Below are 24,083 nucleotides of genomic sequence, written 5' to 3'. Positions count from 1 at the left end.
GGCACTCCCTTGTTTGAACTCATGGGTGAAATCCAACCATTTCTTTGGATACATTTGGGCTTTGTAGTGGTGCAGCATAAGAGAATTTTGAAATACGTATTTTAATTTTAGTCACAGCAAATGGGATGCCCTGAAGAGTGGGTTTTCAGGACGGTGTTTCTTACTGGGTGAGTTGCTCTCAGCTCTTACGTTCTCCTTTTGTCCACTGGTTTTTTGCATGGTTGGGAGGATTCTGAGAAAATAGTTTCCGTAGTCTGGGAGTCCCGCCTGGCTAACTGTGAAACCACTGGTCTCTCTTCTGATTGGGTAAGGGTTGGGGGGGTTGTGGGGGAAGTTCCTAAGAGGCTGTCTTTTCTACTTTTGTGGCAGGCCAAGGGAAGAAGGCTCTGTCTTGGCTCTATTGCCGGCTGCCCCCCCCCCCCCAATTGACTATTCTGATGTAATCCTTTTTCACATTAGTTTTTAAGGCTCTGTCCTAGGGTTGCATTAGCAGTTTTAGTTTGAGGAGCAGGATTCAGCACTGGAAAAGGGGTTTAAAAGAAGCCAGTTTATCGATGACCAAGTTAAGCACCACCATCATCTCCACTGGGAAATTCTCATTGCTTTGAGGCATCTGACAGGCTTAGATGTATGCGTAAAGTGACTGAAATACTATTGTTGGGGAAGATACTACAATGGCGAGTGCTGTTGTTTTTACTGATATATAAACTGAAAAACTTCTGCTAATGGTGGGAAATGTTAATTATGTGAGAACATATTGAACTTATATTCTCTGGCATGAACTTTTTAAAAAAAATGCATGAACCGTGCTGCTTTTTTATAGGCACAGCTTTCTAATTATCATAATTCAGTTCAGCTCCGCTCTTGGATGGAGTTCAAGTGCAATCTCAATTTTAACTTGAAAGGAGATTTTTTTTTTAAAACTGAGAATGTTTAAGAAAATTTGAAAAGTTCATCCAAGAATGTTGTCTGCTTAGGTGTGGGTAACTGGGGGGATGACACGAGTGGGTTTTTGTAATAGTTAACCAGATCTGCATATTAGGAAAGAGGCTTTCTTTTTTTGTTTTGCACTGTATCCAAACCCGCATCTTGTGCATTTTTGCATAACCAGATACTATGTGTTGCTGAGTTCTCTTTGAAAACCAGTCTTTTCCCTGATAGTAAACTAACTAAATAGATATTTTATTACCATCAGTGACACGCTCTGCAAAGATAGGAACGTCTTTTGAGAGAGTAGAAGGTAGAAAGAAATGCAGAAATCTTATGAATTCACTTGACAAAAATCACTGTCAATCTGTTTTAGCAGCCAAGACTTTTGAAGGTGATATCCTTATCTGGTCATACTCGATGGCACTTTGTGAAGGGAGTCATCTTTGACAGCATTCGTTCCAGTGTCCGATGTTCTTCACATTTTCTATGACCTTAGTGTCTTTTCAAAAAAAAAAAAAAAAGTTAATGACACCCAGGCGCCAAAGCCTCTGTGGAATCAATTTTAATTGGAAGAAAGAACAACTTCAGCTGGACCTTCCGACTTTGGTCCCGTCTAACTTCTGCTAAAATGCAAAGGGAGCCCGCGGAAACCAAATGACTTCATTTGCTCTGGCACTTAAGAGCTGAATTCACTTCCACGGTGGTGAAATAAAAGGAGCCAAGTGTTTTAAATAGCCACTCCCCGAGGCCCGCCTGCCCGCCCGCCGGAGTGTTTTGAGAAAAGCGCATTGTCTGCTTGCAGCTCTAGCTGGGAGTCTGCCTGGCTTGCCCTCCCCCACCAGGCAGCTTCATTTCTGAAGTTGACATCTGCTTTTCTCTCTACTCACCTGATGTATACCCGCACACGTGCAGCGTGCATGCGTGTGTCCTGCAGGTAACATGGATTCTTGACCCTGAATATGTGTGTGTGCTTCAGGTCACTCCTGGGATAGGGCAAGGTACACAGCTAATAGCACAAAATAAAATGTAAACACGGTGGCCGCCCCGCATGCCGCTGCTGCCGGGTTTCTGTCCGATGGTGCTTTCTGGGTAGGCGTGCCTATTGTTGTGGCAGCAACAGGCGGCAGAAGTTGGGGCACCATATGGTGGATGTGGGCCTCAGATAAGCTGTCTGGTCATTTAGCTTATCAATAGCATTTTGATATGCTTCATTTTCAGGTCGCCCATCACCGTGGCTGGGAGTGTCTTCGGGGCTAACTGATTCTGAAACCTTTGAAACCACTGTGAGCCGAGGCTTCCTTTGGTGGAATCTCTTTCAACCCTTTCTCCTTCGCGGCCTTTTCATTTAAATGCTTTTGGGAGACAATGCTGGTTAGAGTTAGAAAGAGCCACATCAGCTGGGGGAACCAGCAGCCCCAGCGTGAATCTGGGATACTTAGAAGACATCATCAGGTATTTTCATTGACAGAAAAACAGAAAACAAGCTATTTCATAGCATTTTAATACTGGCAGAACCAAGATATTCCCATAATTCAAAATTTTGTTTTAAATACTGGGAAAGATAAGACCAATATGGTTCTTATTTTAATAAAATGTTTCTAGTTTTGTTGTGCATTAAAAATGCCTCCCTAATTTCCTTCCACCTTTGAGTTTTACCTTGATCATCAAGTGCAAAAATGATTAACATCTATGTAACCGGAAATCAGAGGAAGTGTTATGTGTGATTTGGAGGCAAAAAGCAGCTTTCTTTATGACTAGGAATTTTTAAGGAGGAAAGTGCTTCTAGAACGTCTACTCAGATGTCCAGTGAAGCTGAAGCAAAACTGAAAACTCTGCTGCTGGTTAATCAGTAGGGGGACACCTGCCTTGAGTTGTTAGAACAAACTCAGGGATTCTGCACACAGTAGGTAGCTTAGTGGAAATTTGATGATGTGCACAATGTGTGCTTATCAGCCGCGTGAATCTCATTCAGCAAACATTTGTGTCCCTGATATGTGCCAGCACTGGGGAAGCCAGGGTTAGACTCTCTGTCCCTTTTCCCGCCCACCCTCCCCCTAGCACTGTCATTCTACTTTCCACAACCCTCACCTTTTCCCACCTTTTGACTTTTGGATTTATAATTCTCAGTACACAGATCCTTTTACATGGCTAGTTTAGGATGGATCTGACTCAAACCCAGGGCAGCCTTTTTCCAGTCCTGTCCCAAGGAGCCTCTCCCTCACCAGTGGTTCCCACCTAACCATGTACCTCTCAGCCTCCGTGGAGCTTTCCGCAGCTTGGGTATCAGTCCTGGGGACCTAGGAGGACTGAGACAGGTGCATTGTTTCTGTGTTTCTAAGAGACCCCATCGTGGTGTCCACCTCTGATTGGGGACTATTGCTCTAGATATTTTAACTTTTATCTTCAGATGGAATCAGGCTACATTTGGCCATCCCTCCTAACTCTAAGTGGGATTTTTCCTATTTTTGTGATGTATCTGGGAACATATACTGAGTCTTTATGGAATTCACTAAGATGTTTTTGGTTGGTTTTAAAGGTATGACTGTGCAAAAATAGGTTGTACTCTTCTGTGCAGGAGAAGCAATACAAGGAGCAGAACCACCTTCTCCGTGCTCAGCACACATCTGTTACCCCTTGGGAGGGTAGCAGTTGTTCCCAGATGTGAGGACAGAGGTGAACACCAGGCTCACTGATGAAGGGCTTAAGGACTAATTCTTGCCTGGCTGCTTGCAGAGGTAGTTTTACTTTTTGAGTAGTGCGGATGCTCATAGAGGTTCTCAAATAGTGCACCTCGATATTGCAGAGTGAGGGGATAGAGAGGGTGATCCTGGCAGCATCCTAGAAATGAGCATGGTTTTGCTGATAAACCATGCCTGACTTTTCATTCTTGCCTTTCTTCTTTCTTCCTTCCACCTCGGGCACTTTAATTTCCCGATGCTCCCAGTTTGCTTAAAGCTGCTTACTTGCGCCTGGACATTTAAACATTCTCTGGTACTACTGTGTGCCAGGGATTTGGTGACTGGCCAGATGTAGTCAGTGTATGGCCATCAGCAAAACACCTCTGCAGGGTTTCCAGTTTCGCAAGGGAAACAGGCATGTGAAGAGATCATCATAATCCAGTGGGGAAGCTGTGTATTTCATAGTTCATGAGCTCTAAGATGCAGTTTTTTCCTTATTTGAACATTTTCAAAACTGAGATGTGTCCTGCGATCATGGCTGGTCAGGTAATGGTCATGACGCATGATGTGGTTGCGTACACATCAACGCCTGCAGAATAAATGCAGCGGAGAGGAAGAAAATCCCAGAGCCAGTTGCCGAGCATTCCTGAGGCGGCTCTTGATGTTGCCAGTGCTCTCGTTGGCACAGAAGGTGGTAGTGTGTGTAGAGGCATGGATACTGATCTCTCTGAGAAGATGCTTTAGGTGTATCTTCCCTGGTTTAGTTTGCTTATAGTTTCCTTTTTATGTATGCACAAGATTGACATGTGATAAAGTTTCGATATGTCTAAAATATGATTTCTAAGTGATGAGGTGGTGTTCTGGCATGGTGTTTCACAACAATATTTCTTAGAAATAAAATCATTCTGTATTTTACAATCACTGATGCCTGAGAGTTGATGAAATGTTGATGAAACGTGTCTGCATCTCTATCCAGAAGGATCTGGGAGGTTATACATTATTGACAGGGGCTGCTTTTAGGGAGTGGATTGGGAAGGGGGAGGGGTTTTCATTTGTACATATTTGTAGTTTTTAGGAACCTGAGTTGTCTTACGTAGTATCAGAACAGAGGGGAAAAAACCCCATTGGAGTAAGTGCTCGTGATATAGCCAAAGAGTTGTGTTGCCCAGGATTGGGGACTGAGGAAACCTTTGCAGAGAAGTGATGTTGGAATTGGGCCTTGACGGGAAAGGTTTTTTAAAAAAAATTTTTATATTTTTTGCCAGATGCCATTTTGGGATTAGAGTGGCTCTAAGTTGTTAATTAAACAAACAAAAAATCCCTCTCCGCCATGAAATAGTCTCCAGAGTATTGAACTCACCCCTCAAATAGCAGTAAAGAAGGTTCATTGCCAGTTGTGAGCTGGTATAGATCGAAAACTTGGCTATGAACGATTAATGAAAGAAGCAAGAGGGAGGGGGAGGACTGGTTGTAGTGATTGGGAATCTTCTTGCTTCTGGTTTGGAAAAAAGGCGAAAAAAAGGGTATAGCTTAGTGGTAGAGCACATGCTTTGCATGCACGAGGTCCAGTACCTTTATTAAAATAAATTAAAAAACCTAACCCCCCCCAAAAAAAATTAGAAAAGAAAAGAAAAAGGCAGGATAATAATGTAGGTTTAAAACCACAGGTTTGGAGTTGGGCACACCTTAGTTGGACTCTTGGCTTAGCCACACTTCTTCTTTGTCCTTGGAAAAATTACTTCCTCTCTGAGTCTCAGTGTCCTCATTTGTAAATTTTAATAGAATGCCTCCTGTGTGCCTAACACATAGTAAATGCTCAGTAGACAGCAACTGCACATGCTATCTTGTATACCAGGTCCTCCCAGATTTCCTGCCTGCTCAGCCTGGACAGTGACTCTTGAAGAACACCCAAGGCTGAGGAGTTAATTCAGGAGAGCCAGACTTCTGGTCTCAGGCAGATGGGCTGAAACCCAGGAGAGGCTGAGGCACCCCATAAAGTCCTAGACAATTAATCTCTTTGAACCACACCTCTGCTGTTCACAGAGTAGAGGAAATCCATCCATAGGTACACAGTAGTTGAGATCATTCCTTGCCAAATGGTAGGGCAAATTAAACGGAAACGCTTCCAAAGGTGGGTCGCATGCTGAGCCTTCATCCACTCAGACTGACACCTCTTCCTTAGGTTCTTGCATGGAAGACATTTTCTGAATTTTGGGATTGGATTCTAAAAGTTCTTCTCTAAGGTGGTTGTGTGGAACTTATCTTTTCATAGAGAAACTTTGCTTAGGGCTCTGGACCGGCTGGCAGGACCATTGAGGATTCCCTGCTGGAATTCTGACGGCATCTGGGTGTGGGTGTGAGAACAAGAGGCAGAGAGGTACCTCCCTCTACTTTTGCTACCTTCATTACACCTCTTAACCTGTTTAGGGACAGGCTGCTTAACTTCTCTGTGCCTTCAGTTTCCCCATCTGGAAAAAGAGCTGGTGTCACCTACTTTGAAGGGCTGTGATAATGTGTAGATAAGAGCTAGCTCAGTAGGCTAGAGCTGCGGGTGTGACTCCTGTCAAACTCTTCCTGTTCCTCCTCTGGGTACTCCAAGCTCTGGAATTAAATCTTTCCCCGTCTCATCAGATTTCTTTCTCTGGGCCTTAAATAGAATTCAGATAGTAATTTACACTCATGTGTGAGTGGCAGCCCATCCCTTTGCCAATGTATTTGTGTATTTGAGAGAATGTTTGTTAATCCAAGGTGAGTGTCTGCTTGGGTCAGTACCCAGGTGCTTCCTGGGTAGGTGGGCTGAATCCTTTCTGGAAGATGATGGGTAGAAACCTGTGTTTTCAAAGCCAGATGCCCAAAGCTGGTCTTGATCTACTTGATACCTAGCTACACTTCCGGGTGTGTCCATGTCCCCGTGTTTTCAGACCTGGGCCACTCCCAGTGACTGGTCCGAGCAGGTTAAGACTGTTTTTGCGAGCCTGGGCTGAAGACCACCTGCGTTTTTGCTGATGTCCTCCTCTTGTCTTGTAACCAGGGCCTATGGAACTGTGTGTGTTAATCTGGCTTCCCAGTTTAAATTAAAAATTAAAGTAAAACATTGTTTAGAGGGTGAGTAAACTTGTTGGGAACAAAGACTTTAAGAGGCAGGCAAACTGACAGTTGAAGAGGGGAGAAAGATTTAAAAACAGTGATTCACAACTCGTGAATATACTAAAAGCCACTGATTTTTATATATACGTTTAAAGAGTGAGTTTTATGGCATGTGAATTATACCTCATAATAAAAATAAAGCACGGTATCCCCAACACTCCACCCTGTGTGTACATTCGTTTTGCTGGTCAGGTGATTAAGACTGATAATCGGAGCAGTGACCTAATAATGAGTTGACATCTGCTAGTTTTCTGGCTTTAGTGAGGAGCTGAAAGGTACCATAGAGGACTGCCTGCAGTGGAAGATTTTTACTCAAGAATAGCTTCAGTGATGTGGGATTACTGACTGCGTGATAAATGTTGACCTGTTAGCTGCCCATATGGCTTACTACCCTTTAAATAGTCCATGAACTAAATCATAAAGGATAAGTAAACTTGGCGATCATGAGGAAGAGAGACCTGGAAGGCATGTGAGGCCACAAGTCAAGTATCGAATCTGATTTGTAAGTTGATTTCAGATGGGGAGAAATTGAACCCAACGTAGGTTAATTTATACCTTAAGTTTCAGGCTCTGCTTTGCTCATTTTTTCTTCATTTTAACTTGGGCTTTCTTGTTCCTGTGTCCTACCAGATGCTCACTGTCTTCCTCATAATGACTGTTTGTGGTAGTTTTTATCCACCTGTAATTCTGAAGGTTTGTCCTTTACTCTTTCTTGTGGCTCTGTAACATGCGCCTGGTTAGTCCTGGTTTGTGTTTCTTATCCTTGTGCAATCCTTAACAGTGCCCTCTTTTACTCTCAAAATACACCAGTTTGGACGATACACTATATGGTCATCCTGCTATAGGAAGTGTTGAGGAAACTGGCTGGCTCCTTTTACTCAAGCAGAATAGAGAGGAAGATCTCAGGCAGGAGACTTGTGTGGTGCCCTGTGTTGAGCTCGTAACACTGTAATTCTTGGAGTGTCCCAGGCTGTTCCTGAGACCAGAGTTTCAACAGAGGGGAATTTCAGAGAACAGCTTTTCTTATAAACATGTGCTAGTTTCAACTAAATTGTTTCAAACCCTCTACTATTCTGTGGATCAATTCATAACGAATTTAAAAAAAAAGTGTCTCATCATTCATAGGAATGATTCAGCATTGGTCATTTCCTTTCAGACTAGCAGAGTTTTAATTTAGAAGTTTTTCCCAGTGGAATTCTGAAAGGTTTGTGCTGTGTGAAATTTGGGGATGAAATCTGAAGGGTTACAGATTTTAGAACCTGTAGTCTTGGTGCTCTTGACATTCTTAGGTTTCAAACTTGCTTATCCCTGTTCTTTGGGAGTCTGTGGAATGATGTCCTCTGATGAACCTAAATACAGTGGACCCAGTATCCACAGGGGGTTGGTTCCAGAACCTCTGCAGATACCAAAATCCATGGATGCTCAAGTCCCTTGTATAAAATGGTTATATTTGCATATACCTTAGACACCTTCTCCAGTATATGGTAGATCATCTCCACAGATTACTTATGATACCTGATACAATGTAAACACTATGCAAATAGCTATAAATATAATATAAATACTAAATGTAAAAAGTTACCACCTTGTGGCAAATTCAAGTTTTTTTGTTTTGTGAACTTTCTGGAATATTTTTCCCAAATATTTTCAATTTGAGGTTAGTTGACTATGAATTTGGAACCTGTGGATACAGAGGGCTGACTGTATATAAAGCAGGGAAAATGAAGTGGAATCTTAGAAATTTAAGAAATTTTCGTACTTTGCTTAAAACCAAAAGTAATTATAATGACACTGCTCAATTCCAGGTGGTTAGTTTGACACCACTGTTCCTTTAGTTATTTTATCACGTGCTTTAGGCAATAACTTGGGCAGGTGTTCAGTCTGAGAGAATGAATGGCTTCTGGCCTTTGCTGTTGAGAGCTGGGAGAACTGTTTCCTTGTTAGGGCAGTTCACTGGAAGAAGACATTTGAGGGTCCTCCCCAGGGCTGGGATCTTGGGCCTTCAGTTGTGCGGAAGGAAGGCTTGGTTGGCCAGCCCCTGTTACTGGCTCTCCCTGTGACCTTGGGCAAATCACTTGAAAATCTTTGCTTTCCCTTTCTGTGAAGATGCTCTAGCTTTCTTTTGAGCTGAGCTTTAGTTTAAAGAGTTAAAATGTGAGAGCATTAGGCCTAAAGGTCCAGGAGAGCTGTGTTGTTATCTGAGTCATCCCGTCCACAACCCCACACTCCCCTGGCAAAGCCTCGTTTTGTGGAGGAGGAGCAGTACTGCTGAGTTCACTCCATAACTCCTCTTTTGGTTTTGCTAATTCCCAGCCCACTCTGGGAGAATTTGGATAAGAAAGGAAGACTGACAGTTTCTGTCATAAGCCCATTCTTCAACTTACCGCATTTAAACCTGAATGCTTTTATTTGTGGTTGAAGAAGGTGAATCTCAGAGAGTTTTAGTAACCCACCCAAGGCCACACAGTCAGTGTACAGGTCCAAAATTTGAAGCCGATTCCTAGATCTATGTGACTACCAGCTGCCAGGCTAATAAAAGACTGCATATTAAGTCACCTTAATATGCATTTAAATGGTGTTAAGATAGATTGTGACATTGAAACAAAGGTAGACATCCCCTTTCTTGGTGTATTTGTGCAGAAAAGGCAAAGTAGTTAATACTTTGTTTTGTTTTGTGTTCTTGGTTGTCCATTTTACTCTATTTTCAAAACGAACATTTGGCTAAGATCCTACAATGTTGGGTGTGACCCACTCAAGCCTTTCATAGGGGAACTACTCCACCCTAATCATTCATCTTGAGAGGGGTCAAGATTCACCTCTCCCCTTTGGTGTCAGTCCTCAAGGACTGACCCAGTACCCCTGACCTCTCAGACTAGTTACACTAGCCATCGAGAATGAGAGGGTAAGGCTGCTTGGGGGCTGGGTTGGTCTAAACTGCTCTCTAGGGGGGTGTGCGCGTGCGTGTGCGTGTGCGTGTGTGTGTGTGTGTGTGTGTGTGTGTGTGTGGTTGGGGGGGCAGGGAGCTGATCTGGTTTGGAGGTCTGGAACTGGACCTGCCAGTTTATCTGGTTTTTCTTTGGAATGTGCTCTGGTTGGCTGGCAGGCAGAGTAAGTGAGCCCCCTACCACCCTGGAGGCCTGGATGTGCAAGTGGCCTCGTGCTAGGGGTAGGGTTTAGCCAGATGACCTTGGCTTCACTCCTTGATAAGTGGGAGTGCTTGGGAACATAGGAGATGGGGTGAATTTCTCCCCTCCCCACTCCGGTGACCAGCTGGAAAATGTCTGGGGGCTGTGATACGGGATGGGCAGTGGCAGGGACAGAGGGGAGAAGGGAGTTAACTGTGCTTGTTCAGAGCCCTTAGCAATCAGCCCCTGAAAAAGACGGTGAGGACTTTGAAATGAGATTGTAATGGGGTCACTCCCCATCTTGGATGTCTAGGTTGGTTCTTAGTGGGAGATTGTGGGCTGGTTGATACTGTCTTCCTCCTGTTCACCTAATACTGGTGACTCTGGGCTGAAAGGGTTGGTCCCCCCTTCTTAGAGCCTTTATATGTTCCCCAGTGTGTTTTGGGTACTTCTGCTATTGGTCGTTTTGATGTTACTTGAACTTTGTACAGGTCTCTCTAGTGCTTTATGTATTTAACAAAGTAGCATGACAGCACGGCTTTGAGGTCGGACCCAGGTTCCAGTCCCAGTTCTGCTTATTGGCTGTGTGGTCCTGCGGAAAATTATTTAATCTCTCTGGGCCTCTGTTTTCTCATCTGAAAAATGAAAATAATAAGATGAAGTGAAATATGATGGAATATGGCGAGTGGCCCACAGTGAGCTTCTATGTTGATTCCCCCAACCTATTCTGAAGTCTCCGGTTTCCTCTGTTCTCTAAGTCTCTGCCCAAGATCTTGAGGGTTTTGTCCCAGCCAGAGTGGACCAGGCTGACAGGAGATCATTTATTTGCTTTTCCATCTTCCTCCTTTGGGTTTGGTTTTAAGCTTTTTTCCAGCTTCCCCTATTGCTGGATTTTCTGCTCTGTTTTTCTCTCTTCAGACAATTTCCCTTTTGCGTTCATATTTTTACACACATGCGCATGCACACACACATGTCCACTTTTCACCCATTCTCCTCTGCTCTCATCCCTTTGAGATCTTAAAGGGACTGCCTCTGCTGTTTCCTAGGTTTCACCAAAAATAGTTAGTGAGCAAAGCACCACTCTGGATTCCACGATCTTAACGCTGGAGAGCATTGGATCTCTTGGCTTAGGGAGTTACTGGCACTCTTAAGTACTGTTTTGCAAAGACATAACTCATTCTGGTTCTTGTTATGTTTATGAACTGTGGAATTGCGCACATTGTTTCCACTTCCCTGTTTGACCTTGGGTAACGTCTTTATTCCTTTTCAACGCCTGTTTCTCACCTGTAAAATGGATGTAGTGGTGCTGCCTTCATGGGTTATAGTGAGGGTTAGCTGAGGGTTAGCACAAGGCTTGGCAGAGAAATGAATGTCCCATTATGTTACCTGCTGATTGTAACTGTGACTGAGATTACCATCTTCCAGTAGCTGTGAATTAGAGTGCCAGGTACCTCTTCCCTTAGCACATTTCTCTCTTTGAAGGAGAGGGACAGAAACAGTGTCTTATTTTTATTTATTTTAGATTTTCAAAATTTTTATTATGGAAAAGTTGAGTATAGTAGAAGGCAGTGGACCTCCGTGTACCACCATCACTTAGGAATGGTCATTACTGTTCTGTCTGAATCCCTGGTTCCTCTCCCACTGTATTATTTTGAAGCAATCTCAGATGTCATACCGCTTTATCTGTAAAGTTTTCAGTATGTATTTTAAAAATAGGACTCTTTCTAAAAATACACCAACTGTAACATCATCACACCAACATTTTAATAATAATTCCTGAATATAAAATACCCACTGACTGTTTAGTTTTCCTTGATTGTCTCATCAGTGTTTTCCCATAGTTGATTTGTTTAAATCGGACTGCCAGCAAGATCAAAAGTTATATTTCTTGTTGTGTTTCTTAAAACTCTTTTAAGATCTCTTCCCTCCTTTTTCCCCTTGTAATTGATGTGTTATAAAAGCCTTGTGTTTCTCTTGTAGAGTTTCTCATATTCTGGATTTTGCATTCTCCTGGTGCTGTTTATCATGGTCTACTATCCTCAGTATCTCCTCTAAGTGAGAATTTAGATCTCGAGTGTTGGTCTGATTCAGGTTTAACTTTTTTTTTTTTTTAAAGATAGGACTATTTCATAACTAGTATTCCACCAGGAGGCATATGATGTCCAGTTGTCTCTTTCTCTGTGATGTTAGCCATTGATTTATGACCTTTGCCTACATCTCGTTTCATATGGGCTTGGCAAACTCGTCATAATCCAGTCCTGTTATTCCCTACTTTATTTATTACTTAGAATATTCTCGTAGAAACTTTCATTTAGTTAACCTGTCATAGTTGCACAGAAGAGGCAGGTATGTGGCTTTCTTTTGTTTGTTGTTTGAATATCATTGTGTAATTTTAGATTTAAAGTTACTAGGTGCTTTTGAATCTATTGTAGTTTCCTCTTATTGATGCTCAAATTCTACCATCTTTGGCCAATGGGAACGTCTTTAGTTGGTTCCTGTGTCCTTCTGATGTGACCCTACTCATTTTTTGATAGCTTTTTTGCTATCCTGTATCTTCTTGTGTATTCTTGGATTTATAGTGAACCATTTGGGCAGAGTTTGGGTTCCTTTTAGTGGTAAGTGGTATTTCAAAGCTACAACTTGAGTGCTAGGGTCTGTGCCTTTTCCCCTCTCCTCCCACTCCTTCCGACATGGAGCCTACCTACCAGGTCAACTTTTTGACCCTTGATAAGAACTTCCCTTGCACACTTGTCTCAGGCTTGGCCCCTTTGGCTCTCCTTCTGCCACTTACATGCTTGTACTTGTCAACTTGTCCTTTTCTTTCTTAAGAAAAAGGCCAAACTGAAGAATTCGCCCAGGACGGTTCATGATTTGACTCTCATCTTGAAGGCCAAAGCTCACATTAGTCTGGGCTTCAGAGAAGACTTTAATGATTGCCGTCTGTCATGTCTGCCTGATGGTTTGTTCTGCATCTTGTTTAAATAACCAGAAGGTGAGAGATTCCTTATCTTATTACACTCTGAGTATTCAGACTGCAAGCTATATTTTGATGATATTGTTGGGGTCAATTTACACACATCTGTTTGAATAAATACTTGTTGAATTAAGTTTTTTACCTTCCTCTCCTGAAGTGTTTAAAATAGACTATATTCAATCTCCTGGTCATTTAAGGAATTTGTCACTAATATATTATTTTTATGAGCTAAAAAGTGTTAAAGTTCTGTAGTTTCAGGCAGATTTGTGCACTGGAGTCCTGGATGGAAAATAGCTATCATGCTGTTGTGGGAATGCAGTAGTAAGCCTGTAAGTCTAAAATGAGTGTATTTTGTTTAATAGATCTCCCATTAAACTTAGTTTTAGTAATTTCTATCTTTGCTTCTTGGAAATTGTATTATGCCCATGTTGGTGCATCACAGAACATGCACTTAAGCCAAAAAAAAAAAATCTCATTTTAAAGACATCTATAATGCTGTCTTCAGAGGTTCCACTCAGGCCTGGAGGTTCAGCTCCAGTGATACTTTTTTGTTTTGCTGGTGAAACAAAGCCGTACGCATTCATAGTCCAGCCAACACAGCCTCAAAACAGAATGAGTGAATAGTCCTGAAATTATCATCATTCATGACAACCCTGAGGCATTATCCAGTGTCCTGGCCTGTGAAATTTTGGATACTTGCTTAACATCCCCCCACCTCTTGTCTTTTTTTTTTTTTTTTTAAAGACAGCAAGCTTTGTATTAAGAGAAGTACAGTGTACTAAGTAAGGGTGCATTCCCTTCCCTTTCCAGCAGGGGCACCGAGAGAGGATGCGGAGCCCTGTGGTTCCAAGGCAGGCCTCTGTGCCCGAGGTTAAGCTCGTTTCACAAAGGGAATTTTCTTTGTGGTCCTGTGGCTCCCTCACACAGTGGAGGCTTCAGGAGGCAAGTGGTAAAAGCTACCAGAGAGAAAGCTGGACTGGAGCCACTGACGTCATGTTAGTAAATCTGTTGGAGGAGCCCAGACGGGCAGCGCCTGCCAGGCAGCCCTTGCACTTTGGCCTTGCCTGGTCAACTGGTCTTACTGCTTTCTTCGTCCCCTGCCCTCCTCCCCCACGACTAGCCTGCCATTTTTGTTTTCCTTTCTCCCTTTTGCTCTGTGCAACTGGATTTGTGTTGCAACCTATAAACACTTTGAAAGCCACCCTTTAAAACTGGTTCTGTGCTTAATGTCCTGTGTTGGGGGGAGGGGCAGGGGAAACCCCAGGATTGTTGGGCTAGGGAGGCTTGCAGACCTCCCTGGTGGGACTTGTGGATGATGAATGAATCCATGGGGATGTCCCGGGTGCCAGCTCCTGACTCCGTACTTTTAGAGAGCTTTGCTTTTCAGGACTGGTGGGCATGCACACGCGTGCGCAAGCTCGTGCGTGTGTGCGCGTGTGTCTGTGTGTGTGGTGGGGGAAAGAGAGGACTGGTCAGAGGATGGGCGAAAATACCGAATTACAGTCTTCCCATAGGGGATGATTTAAGAGAATGAGTTCCACTGTGAATCCTTTATTACACATTACTCATTGGTCAGCTAACCCTGAACTCTCCCTGGTTTGCAACTGTAACAGTTAAATCTGGAGCTCCTTGCTGCTTTATGTCTTGGGTATTTAGAGTCACAACCCTAGATGCGCCTGAATTAAAATATTGCTGTGCTAAATCTATTTTTACATCTAGGGGAATGACATCTAAAAATAAGCCTTACTCCACCTGTTATTCACTTTTGGGATGTTCGGACGCTGTCAAGTCACAGTCCACGGATTAGGCTTTTGATCATGTCTTCAAATGTGATATCCACGTTTTACTCTTCCTTCCCTTGGTGGGATGTTTTCATTGTTTCATAACCATTGTCCTGTTTATTTTGCTGTGAATATTCATTTTCAAATAAGAGTGAGCATAGGTTCAGACTGGTTTTGAAGTTTCTGAGTCTTAGGGTCAGAAACGTATTAAAAGCAGTATCTTATCCATGAATCATTAGATGAGTCAGTTCCTGAAACCACTACAAGCCTCATAGTTCTTGGCTACAAGCAAAAGCAGGAAATCCAGGCTTCAATAACTTCCTTTCCCAGTCCTGGCTATAGTTGCGTTGGTGGTTAGGTTCTGCTGCCTGCCTTTGTAAGCGGTAGGAAGATGTATGTCTGAGGAACAAAGGCCCTCGAGTCAATTTACTGAAACTGTTTATAATTTGTAGTCTTGGTCTGAATGTCAGGCTGCATTGGCATACCCTTCTCTGCTGTACAGCCCTGCACAACTTGGCCAGGAAAGGCGGCTGGCTAGGTCCGCCGAGATGCCCCCACAAACGCACGGGACATGTTTCAGAGAGCTTTAGTTAGGTTCCAGTGAATCCTGAAACTTGAGGGCATGCAAGCAGACGTTAGTGGCAGAAAGCTCTGGAGTCCATATGTATAGCTGAAGTATCAACTTCTTTTGTTGTTTGCCCAGAGAGAGAGAGAGAGAGAGAGAGAGAGCGAGAGAGGGAGGGAGGGAGGGAGAGAGGGAGGGGAGAACACGAGTGCCAGCCCGCCCGAGCTCTGGCCTGTCTCTTGCTTTTGCTTGCAATTTACTTCCTTATACACAGGGTCTTTTTTTGTTGTTGTTGTTATTCCTTTTGCAGTATTTCAGGCCAGTCTCACTGACTTCAAAGTCAATCTGGTAACTGCGTTATCAAATATTTTTGAAAGTAAGGGGGAAACGTGAAGTGCTGCCCCCCAAAGTCCCGGGTTTCCGCACCCTGCATTTATTTATCCTCTTTTATGAGTGGCCTCCCTGCGCCTGCGTTCCTCGTCGGGGCAGACTCGGGTTGGTGTCTCCACCTGTGGGGTTGGTGCTCCCTGCTGCTCTATCCTTTGCTTGTGGATTTATGGACTGTCTCAATCTTGAAAAAAAAATTAAAATCGAGTGTGATGCCTTTTCATTTATCAGCTCTTCTGTTCTCTGACGCTAATTGGTGTTGGCTAGTGGGGGGATTTGAGAAAGTGGGACTGAAACGAGACTTCTTTCCATGGGGTTTGTGGAGTCATTGGAAGTTCTGATAGGAGTGTAAAAATAGAGTGGGTAGACGAACCCTGTGAAAAAGATGAGGAAAGAGAAGGAAAAAAAGAAACGATGAGCAGTCACATATTGATGCCGCTTTTTAAATTGAGCTTGTTTCCAGTTCATCACTGGCAGTAGCTCGGAAAGGTCAAATTCTATTTCAGCCTTTGTAAAGGATAAAATAAAAGCAAATGCAAAAGTTTGCCTGCCTTCTTAATGAAGCCTGGCTGATTCAGAGCACAGCCAGGCTGCTGGGTGCCACTTTGTTCTTCCTTGTCATTTGTATTTTGTGTTTGGGTAATTCTCTGTTCAACTTCAGCCTGAACTAAGAGGTTCTGATGAGCTTTTGAAAGTTAGGCTCGTTTTGATTTCAGAGGTTGGACTGAGAGTCATAATACTTGACTTTGTTTTTCCAGATTTCAGACTTGTCCAGAAAACCCTAGTCCCAGGTGAGTTTGTTAGGAAATCACAGAAAATATATTTCTCTTATTAACGTGTGAAGAGTAACAGTCTAAACTTGGAAGAGATTTTTTTCCTTATGTTGTGAAAGATACACACCCAGTTTTTATTTGTCCTGCATTGATCTGAGAGTTAACTTCTTTTCAATGTAGCTTTCAGGCTGAGAGTACAGACTGAATCTTGAACTGCTTACCGTCTCTGGACCAAGTTGTTCAGGGCCAGGGATTGATTCATTAATTAAAATCAATGTAAATGGATTTGTAAGCCTCCTGTAACAGATTATCTTATTAGCAACCACACAGAGTAGCCCATGATCTGGGAGGAATGTGTTTGTTGCCCTAGGTGAAATAGACCCCCTACTGATGGACTCTCTGGGCCTACTTTACCAAAACCCCAGTGGCTTTTTTTTTTTTTAATGGAGGTACTGGGGATTTAATCTGGGACCTGGTGCACGCTAAGCATGCACTGAGCTACGCCCTCCCCTCCCCTCCCCGAGCCAAGTGGCTTTTGTAAGGAAGGAGCCTTGCTTAACCTTTACATCAAACAGATTCTTCCTATGGAAAATTATTTTTAGTAAACTTGCCCCCAGAAGGCTTTAGTTCTGTGTGTGTTGGATGTGTCTCTACCATGGCTGTGTCTCTCCCCGACCTTAGCATTCATGATTCAAGGGCATTTTCAGGTATTGGCCAGGTTCTGCCCATTTCCAGGCAGGATTCCTGCTGAGAACTCTCTTCTGAAGAGAAAAGGAGGAACCAGAAATAAAGTCCTACTTGATAACAACAAAATGCTTTTTTCCGCCAACCTGAGCAACCAACAAGCAAACTATAAAGAAGACATTTATCTGTTCTTTGAGGATCTGGCTGTACAGCTGTGCTTCCTTGGAGTGGTGATAAGACAAGATGGTACCTGGTAAACCTTGTGGCTGTACAGAGGTCAGAGTTTATTAAGCTGTTACTATACACACACACACACACACACACACACACACACACACACACACACACACACACATATATGTGTATATATATATTTTTTTGTAATTGTGCTGGACAGGTGGATATCCTCTATAGTTAGACCAGCTCACCCACCTTCTCTCTGATGTTTGGATCAAAGTGGGGTATCAGACCCAAGCCGAGTTAAACTCTCTCCTGAATATTTTGGGATTGAGACAGCAATCCTAGTTGGTCTTTGATGCTCACACTACAGTGCAGGGAAAAGCTAACTGGGGAGTAGATGTTTGACCTGTGGGTATAGAGAAGCATGGAATTAAAACTGCTTTGCAGAGAGAAAAGAACAAAGCAGTTGTGCAGAGGAGGAGATGAGAGACCTTGGGAATAGTCTCATTTCCGGATGGTTTTCCATTTCCTGGTTTCCATTTCCCATGAGAGCTCGCTGCAGTTCCTGATTTGGGGTCATCTGATGGACCCCTTGGCCTTATGATGAACCCATTTTCCCCTACCCTTTTTTTCGCCCCCCCCCCCTTATGTTAGTGGGAGTGGGTTTCTGTTAATTGAAACCAAATGTTCTCCGGCCGACTAGTTTGCTGGGAAATAAGCCTGTGTGGTGCTCTGGAGAGGCCCTACTCAGTGTGATGGCACAGGGCTTCTGCTTGGTCTGCCTGACAGCGCCACTGTCCTCGACCCTGTTCTCCACTATGGATTCAGTCTGAGGGAACTAACTAGGCGGTCACAATAAGGGTTACCCCCTAACCTGTTTCACACTGGAACATTTCAAGGCCTTACTTGGGCCTTTCTGCTGCCTGATTTGCCTTGTGGGTTTAGGTTCTACCGTGGCTTGGTTCAAAACTTGGCAGATGAGGAATTTTCCCAGTCATACCCTGGGGCACTGAGGAGTTCCGGTTGGCTGAGCACCTGGATGGAAGTAAGCCAGGTGTGTCATTAGACCTGGGTGTCCTGCCTGGTGGTGCCACCCCTCACTTCCTCCCCTCCCATCTCTGATCGGTTCTGAAAGCATGCTCTCAGTGGCCTTTGGAGAATGCTTCCTGATGATAAATCCAGTGTGTGTGTTGTGCACGTGCTTCAAGCTTCCTCTGTCAGGGAACCCTCCAATTTCAATGGTTTTTATTAGCAAATGAATTAAATAGCAAATGCCTCTCTTGAGGAGACCGATAAATGTGTGTGTGTCCCTGGGGATGGCGCCAGAAACAAGAGGCTCGCTTCCTTCACTGTTCCCCAGATGGGGGGCGGTGGGGGCAGCAGTGTAACTGAACAGAGACGAAGCCTTAGATGAGACTTAACATTTTGAAACAACAAAGGAGAAGTTGCTAAAGAAGGTAGAATTAGTTTTGGAAAACCCTTACCATTGTATTAGAAGCCATATGCAGTATTTGTTGGCATCTTTTACAAATTCGAAGCTGTTTTTAGTTTAGGCTTGGTAGGACATGTTCTACCTGTTTTGTTTTGTCTTTTTTAACTAAGAAGTTTGGGAACTTTTTTCCCTTCTATTTGATTGAAGTATAGTTAACATACAATATTGTATAAGTTACAGATGTAGAATGTAGTGATTCACAATTTTTAAAGGTTATGTAAACTTTGTTTATAATTATAAAATATTGGCTCTGCATTCCATGTTGTACAATACATCCTTGTATCTTATTTTATACATAATAGTTTGTACCTCTTAATCCCCACTCCTATATCGCCCCTCCCCCTTTTCCTCTCTCCCCTGGTAAAACCACTGGTTTGTTCTCTATATATGTGAGTCTGTTTCTTTTCTGTTATATTCACCAGTTTGTTGTATTTTTTAGATTACACATACAAATCATAGCATACAGTATTTGTCTTCCTTTATCTGACTTATTTCATTAGCATAATACCCTCCAAGTCCATCCATGTTGTTGCAAATGGCAAAAACTTCATACCTTTTTATGGCTGAGTAGTATTCCATTGTGTGTGTGTGTGTGTGTGTGTGTGTGTGTGTGTGTGTGTGTGTGTGTTTGTGTGTATCACATCTTTTTTATCCATTTATCTGTGATGGACACTTAGATTGCTTCCATGTCTTTGCAATTATAAATAGTGCTGCAGTTAACATCGGGGTGCATGTATCTTTGACTTAGTGTTTTTTTCTAGACACATACCCAGGAGTGGAATTGCTGGGTCATATAGCAGTTCTGTTTTTATTTTTTATGTTCTACCTGTTTTGTTCATAAAGTTTAGCTAGAAAGTGGAATCCAGGAGATTTTTTTTTTTTCTGTAAATTGAGAGGGGTTAGGAAAGGGGGACAATGTAGAAAGTTCTTGGGATGGGGACCTGAGGTGAACGACTTACACAAGTGTGTTCCCAAATGTCACATATCTAATAAAAAACAGCTAATGTTTATATGATGCTTTACGATGTACCCACTTCTTTCAATAGGTTAACTCATTTAAACCTTCACAACAACTTGGTTTATATAAGTGAGGAATTGGAGTATAAACAATTAGGCTTGCCTGAATCACACAGCCAGTAAATGGTTAAACAGTGTCTGGGGAAACCGTCACCAGGATGCTACTTAATCGAGCTTGTGGGCCTTCTTTGCTGTGCTCCCTTGCTTTTGTCAGCCTTTGTTGCCAGAGGGGAATGTGTCAGGACAAGGCTGCAGAAAGGTGATGTGGGGTGGGAAGGGGAGGGCAGGTGGGGTCTGGCGATGGGGAAGGATTGGTTTTAAACTGCCAGTTCAGACAGGTCTCTCTGCAGTATTCAAAGCACAGAAAGAGCAAGAAGGGACTCTTTCTTCTTGTCCACTGGATTTCAGACCTGGCTGAATACCTTTGTCACCTGGGGAGTTTAAAACAAAAATACTGATGTTCACCTTGGATCTGCTAAATCAGAGTGTCCAATGGTGAGGCTTGGGCGAAGGTTCTGAAACCTTCCCAGGTGATTCTTACGAGGTATCTGAGTCTCAATCAGTTCTAGCCCATGTCTCTGAAGTTCTGTATAATTTGACTACTTGGTATTCCTTGGGAGCTCGTCAGAGTTGCAAAGTTTGAGACCCCCACCCCTTCCTCCAGGCCTGCCAAATTAGAATCTTGATTTTAACATGATTCCAGGTGAATAGTATGCACAGTAAAACTTAAGAAGCACTGCTAATGTCTCAGCTGAACCTCAGGGGACAGTGGGGTAGGGCAGTTGCCCATATTCTTTCTAGGGTTATCATTTGCCTTTTGACTTTCCCTGTTACATAACTCTTCCATGCAGAAATTAATTTTAAATCAGATTTATCAACTCTTTATGGTTTCTAGACTTTTCATTTGCATGCAAAAACTGTTACTCCAAAAGTATTGGAAAAAAGTCTTCCACTTAAAAAAAATATACTTCTTTTTTCAATAGAGGTAGTGGGAATTGAACCCTGGATCTCATGCATGCTAAGCATGCGCTCTACCACTGAGCTATACCCACCCTCCATCTATACCTTATGTAGTTGAGTATGTCGAGAATTTGTTTGGTATATGGTAGAAAGAGTGAAGTAGTGGGGAGGGTATAGCTCAGTGGTAGGGTGCATGCTTAGGGTGCATGAGATCCTGGATTCCTCCATTAAAATAAATAAACCTAATTACCTCTCCCTAAACAAACAAAAACAATAAATAAATATAATATTTTAAAAAAGAGTGAAGTAGGGATCAAGACCTTTTAATCTAATGCTTGACTTGTCCTAACACTATTCACTGAATCTTTTCCCTGTGGATCCATACACTAAATTCACAAATGCTTCGTTATCTACCTGGAGCTTTAATTACTAGAGCTCTGTAATGGGTTTTGCTAGCTAATTCAGCTACTCGTTTTTCATTATTCTCATTTTAAAGATTTTCTCCTGGCCCTTTTCACAGGTTTGTTTATCTGTCTATTCACTTTTAGAAACACATTGTCTAGTTCAAAAAAATTTTAAGAGACTTTTTATTGAGGTCCTGTTAAATTTGTAGATTAGTTCAGCCTTGTACTATTTAAAAAAAAAATTTTGTCTTTTCTAAATGATGTATACTTGTTTTTCAGAATGTTTTCCAGTAACAGTCACACCAATCCTTGTACCAGGTGTTTTGAAAGTTGTAAGAATGTATCTTCTATAGGTTTTTGTCTTCAGAGAGACTCTCCCTAATCTAACTGTCCCATCTGGTGGGTGCCTATCCTCTCCTCCCAGCCCAGCTGCCTGTTAGCAGGAATCATGTTCATTTCCCAAAGTAAAATTCGTTTGTTGATGAACTGACTCACGCTAGATTGTAAGCCCCACAAGAGAAGGTTCCATGTCTGTTTTATTTGCCAATGTAATTGCTCAATTTAGAAAACCCCTAGCAGTTGATGCTCAATAAATATTTGTTACATGAGTTGGAATGAATGAAATCCCAGGATCCAGAGCTTTTGGCCCTCTAGTTGAAGATTAGCTTCATGTAGGATCATCTGGACTTGGATCTCAATTTGAACTCAGCCCATCATTTGAAAAATTGTTCAGATGGATTTAAGTGAAGGTGTGGTTTTGAGGGGGAAGCAACAGTTATCTACCAATTGAATCAAGGATGGGCCTGGAGTGTTTTGATCCATAAAAGCTGACAGAGTGGTATGAATTTATGATGAAGCATGGAGATGGATGGCGGCCGATAGTTAGCATGATAGTTAACGTGGCCTCATCCCCCAGCCGGTCCTTTGGTAAATAACGCCCCAGGATCACATCCCACCACTTTGGGTTTAGCGGCATTTCCCTGTTAGATCATTCTGGTTAGGTTATTATTATTATCATTATTTTTAACTGGAGAAAATAAAATATTGCTGCAAAGAACTTTGGACCTTTTTCTATTACTAAAGATTCCTTACTGAAATTCACATCGCCCATTTATTAAACCCTTTCATTTTGGGTACAAATACCCAACTTGTGAGCGCCCAATGGATGGGAGCAGAATCTTCATTCATTGTTATAACTCTTAACATCCGGGTACTTGAAACATGCTCAAGTAGTGAGAGAAAACAAAGTATGAATATACATTTAAAATGATTAGAAAAGTGACATTTTATCTGTAGAGTGGAAATAAGTTTTGCGTATGTTTTAGTTTCTGCTAGCTTTCTTAAAAGCCACGCTGATCTTAAACACCTTCCCTCCTGTGATGGAAGAATTTCTAGAAATTGTATTTCTTGACTGACTCGGGGATGGGGCAGTTGGATGGAGTTGGCCCGTCATGTAAAACACGGCTGCTTTTGCTCCATAGTTTGTGATTTCAGGTCTATATTTGGAATAACTGGAAACTCCCGTGGTATTTATTGGAGGCCTTTAACACATTTGATGCCAAGGGGCTTGGTTTTGCAGATTATAAGTAGTTCGGTTGATTGTTTCTTCAGTAGAAATTATTTTGAAAACAATCACAGTAGTTCCCCCGCAGGACTCCGCGGTCAACCCCTTGAGCTCCCCTTGAGCTCCCGTTTTGTTTGCGATTACCTTGAGAAAGACAGAGCAAGTCTGTATGTAGCACAGGCCAGCCTTATAGTTCAGCTTTTGAGCAAAAACCATTGCAGTCCCCCACCGGTGACCCTGTTGTCCCACCCCCTTTGAGTTTGTGTTTGCTTCTTCGTGTGTACAGTGTACACTATTTGAAGAGTGTGTGTAAGCCTGTTGTGTTTTCTTTAATAAAACTGCATTTATCCTTGTGTAGACAGATTGTGTTCTTTGAGTCTGAGTTCTTAGAGAACACTGGAAACTGTTTACTTAGATCTTTTTTCCTTTCTTTAAATAAAGGGCTTCCTCTAGTTCTTCTATCAACTTTAAAACTGTTAAAAGTCAGCCAGAAAAGTTGGTTGGAGGGAGAAGGCACAATTTGGGAGTGGTTTGAATTTAGTAGCCGTATTTTGGAATGATAAGGGCTTTTACTTTAACAGCCATGTATCAAACAAAACAAAATTGTAAAGTAAAACACAAGCTAAGATCAAAAACCTAAATTAGATCTCTCTGTCTCTCTCTCTCTCTCTTTTTTTTTTTGATTTGGGAAATCAGATTTTTGGAAAACCAAACAGAGAGTCTTGAGTACATGAGGTTCTCCTATGTTAAAAGTCTTTTTTGAATAAGGGGCAAAGTTGAGTAATTGTAGTGGATGTGCCAATGGGTTCTCACTGTCTTTGGTTCCAAAAGATGGGGTGAAATTTCAATTCATTTTATGCCTGGGTCTGTGTTGGGTGGTGGGGGTTCAGAGACGGTTGAGAACTCTAGGCTAGTTCAAGGAACTCTAGGGTGGTGGGAGAGAGAGTTGTGTTACAGGGACTGGTCCAACCTACTGGGGTGGATGATGCGATGGGGAGGTGTAGGGTCTGCCCGAAAGAGACTCAGGGCTGGGGGTCCTGAGTTCTGGCAAAGCCGAAATAAAGAGAACGTGGTTAGGAAGTGCAAGCTGCTGGTCTCCTGGAGTGTATAGACTATGCTCAACATGTAAGAAATCCCATCCAGGGAGTGACGAGATAATGCAGGAAATGTAAACAAACACTTGGCTGTAATGGAAGGCAAACTGCTGGAGGGCGGGCTGCTGCAGCCCTTGGGGGCTGGTTTTCTCAGCCTGTCCCTGGCTGGCTCCAGAACCCTTCTTTTGATCTGCAAACAGGCTTTATAGTTGGAGAGCTGGAGGAGGTAAAGCCCACAGGTTTCTGTATGGGCTTCGTTTTATCTCTGGTGTGTCCTGGAATGGTGAATTCCGCTGTCAGCACTGCTGATCTGCTGCCCCCTGAAGTA

General features: G+C 42.8%; 1 protein-coding gene across 6 annotated transcripts in view; it reads left to right on the top strand.

Annotated features, from left to right (window-relative positions):
- The window catches only part of TEAD1 (TEA domain transcription factor 1), a 244,327-nt gene that overhangs the window by 4,503 nt on the left and 215,741 nt on the right, over positions 1-24,083 (top strand). For 3 of the 6 annotated variants that reach the window (XM_074372369.1, XM_074372371.1, XM_074372370.1), the window contains exon 2: positions 2,149-2,382. The exons of the other annotated variants lie outside the window; for them this stretch is intronic. In XM_074372369.1, the coding sequence (XP_074228470.1) occupies positions 2,296-2,382 (87 nt within the window). In that variant the 5' untranslated portion in view covers positions 2,149-2,295. The remainder of the gene's footprint in view (positions 1-2,148; positions 2,383-24,083) is intronic. 6 annotated transcript variants of the gene reach the window in all.

The sequence above is a fragment of the Camelus bactrianus genome, chromosome 10, assembly GCF_048773025.1.
Source record: "Camelus bactrianus isolate YW-2024 breed Bactrian camel chromosome 10, ASM4877302v1, whole genome shotgun sequence".
NCBI classification, from domain to species: Eukaryota; Metazoa; Chordata; class Mammalia; order Artiodactyla; family Camelidae; genus Camelus; species Camelus bactrianus.
The sequence above is the reverse complement of the archived record's forward strand: the minus strand, read 5'-3'. Positions and strand labels throughout refer to the sequence as shown.